The following is a 1,178-nucleotide window of genomic DNA, read 5'->3' as shown; positions in this document are numbered from 1 at the left end:
CCGGAGGACTTCGATAATTGAAGCATTGACAGACATATTTGGTCGTTTTGACGGCTTCCGCGAAGTGAGACTGGTCCCTGGGAGACGGGGCATTGCGTTTGTTGAATATGATGGCGAGCAAGGGGCTATCACAGCCAAGGAAAACACAGCCGGCATGGTGCTTGGGGAATCCAGCACCATCAAGGTAACCTACCAGCGACAGTAGAATCAACCCTGAAATTTGCATCACTACTCACGATTGCAAGGCAATGGTTCTTACAGTGCTTTCATCTTAGGTATCGAGACAAGTGTTGGGCCAGTCGGACCTGCTATTACTCATTTCTGTCCGCGTCCATGTCCTGCAGGCCTGGGTGGTCCTTATACCTCATCGAAATAGTCCCGCACCAGCATGCTCCTCATGGCACGTCTCCGTATCCTAGAAAATGACGTCGTTGTCCTCCTCGGCGGCTAGCAAGTCAGTAGGGCCGTCGTCCACCTTGTCATTCTGTCCGGTCCTGCTTATAGCAGCTTCTCTCTTCGCCTTCATTTCCGCATCAGCCGCAGCGGTGTCTCTTTGTTTCTTTCCTGCAACCTTTTTCAGGCGGTAGAACTCTTCTCTGTCCAGTTCATCGAGCTCGGAATTGATGTCTGCGATTCGGTCAACAAAAACCACAGGAGGGGATCATCGGAACACCAACATTTGATCGTGTTTTCGGTGCGTGGGATGATAACATGTTCACTACCAATGGTCAGCAACTCGACGTCAGGGGAACGTGCAAACAGGGAGTCTTACATTGCATTCACTATTCATCAGTTAGTTGGGTAAAACATCGCACGGGTGGGAGAACACATACCTCGACGATTAACAACCTTGATCACCTCATCGAGGATCACGAAAGCAGTTTGCAGGCTGGCTAGCTCGACAAGGGCCTCCACAGCACGAGCGTAGGTTTCGCGGCAACGCTGAACTTGTTGGCCGCCCTTGCCGAGGCCAGTGAGTCCAAAGTCGTTGTTCCCTTCAGTGACGTAACTTTCGAAGGTCGGCAGAAGCACTCCAGAAACGTTCTCCTGCTTGGTGCGAACACGAAAGCGCGCTGACCTCGCAGACTCCTGGATCTGGTACCCAATGTCGCCCCCGACGGCGTATGTGACTTCTGCCAACGAGAAAGACGCAATTCTGCATTACGCGACCCATTTTA

At 52.0% G+C, this 1,178-nt stretch overlaps 1 protein-coding gene across 1 annotated transcript in view; it reads right to left on the bottom strand.

The window, feature by feature from the left end:
* Positions 1-239: 239 nt before the first annotated feature.
* The window catches only part of VDBG_08228 (vacuolar ATP synthase subunit D), a gene marked incomplete at both ends in the record, with an annotated part of 1,223 nt that continues 284 nt past the window's right edge, over positions 240-1,178 (bottom strand). The window contains 2 exons of the mRNA XM_003001137.1: positions 240-627; positions 834-1,133. Of these exons, the coding sequence (XP_003001183.1) occupies positions 416-627; positions 834-1,133 (512 nt within the window). The remainder of the gene's footprint in view (positions 628-833; positions 1,134-1,178) is intronic.

This window comes from Verticillium alfalfae, genomic scaffold, assembly GCF_000150825.1.
Source record: "Verticillium alfalfae VaMs.102 supercont1.12 genomic scaffold, whole genome shotgun sequence".
Taxonomy (NCBI): domain Eukaryota; kingdom Fungi; phylum Ascomycota; class Sordariomycetes; order Glomerellales; family Plectosphaerellaceae; genus Verticillium; species Verticillium alfalfae.
This window is presented reverse-complemented; position numbering and strand designations above follow the sequence as displayed.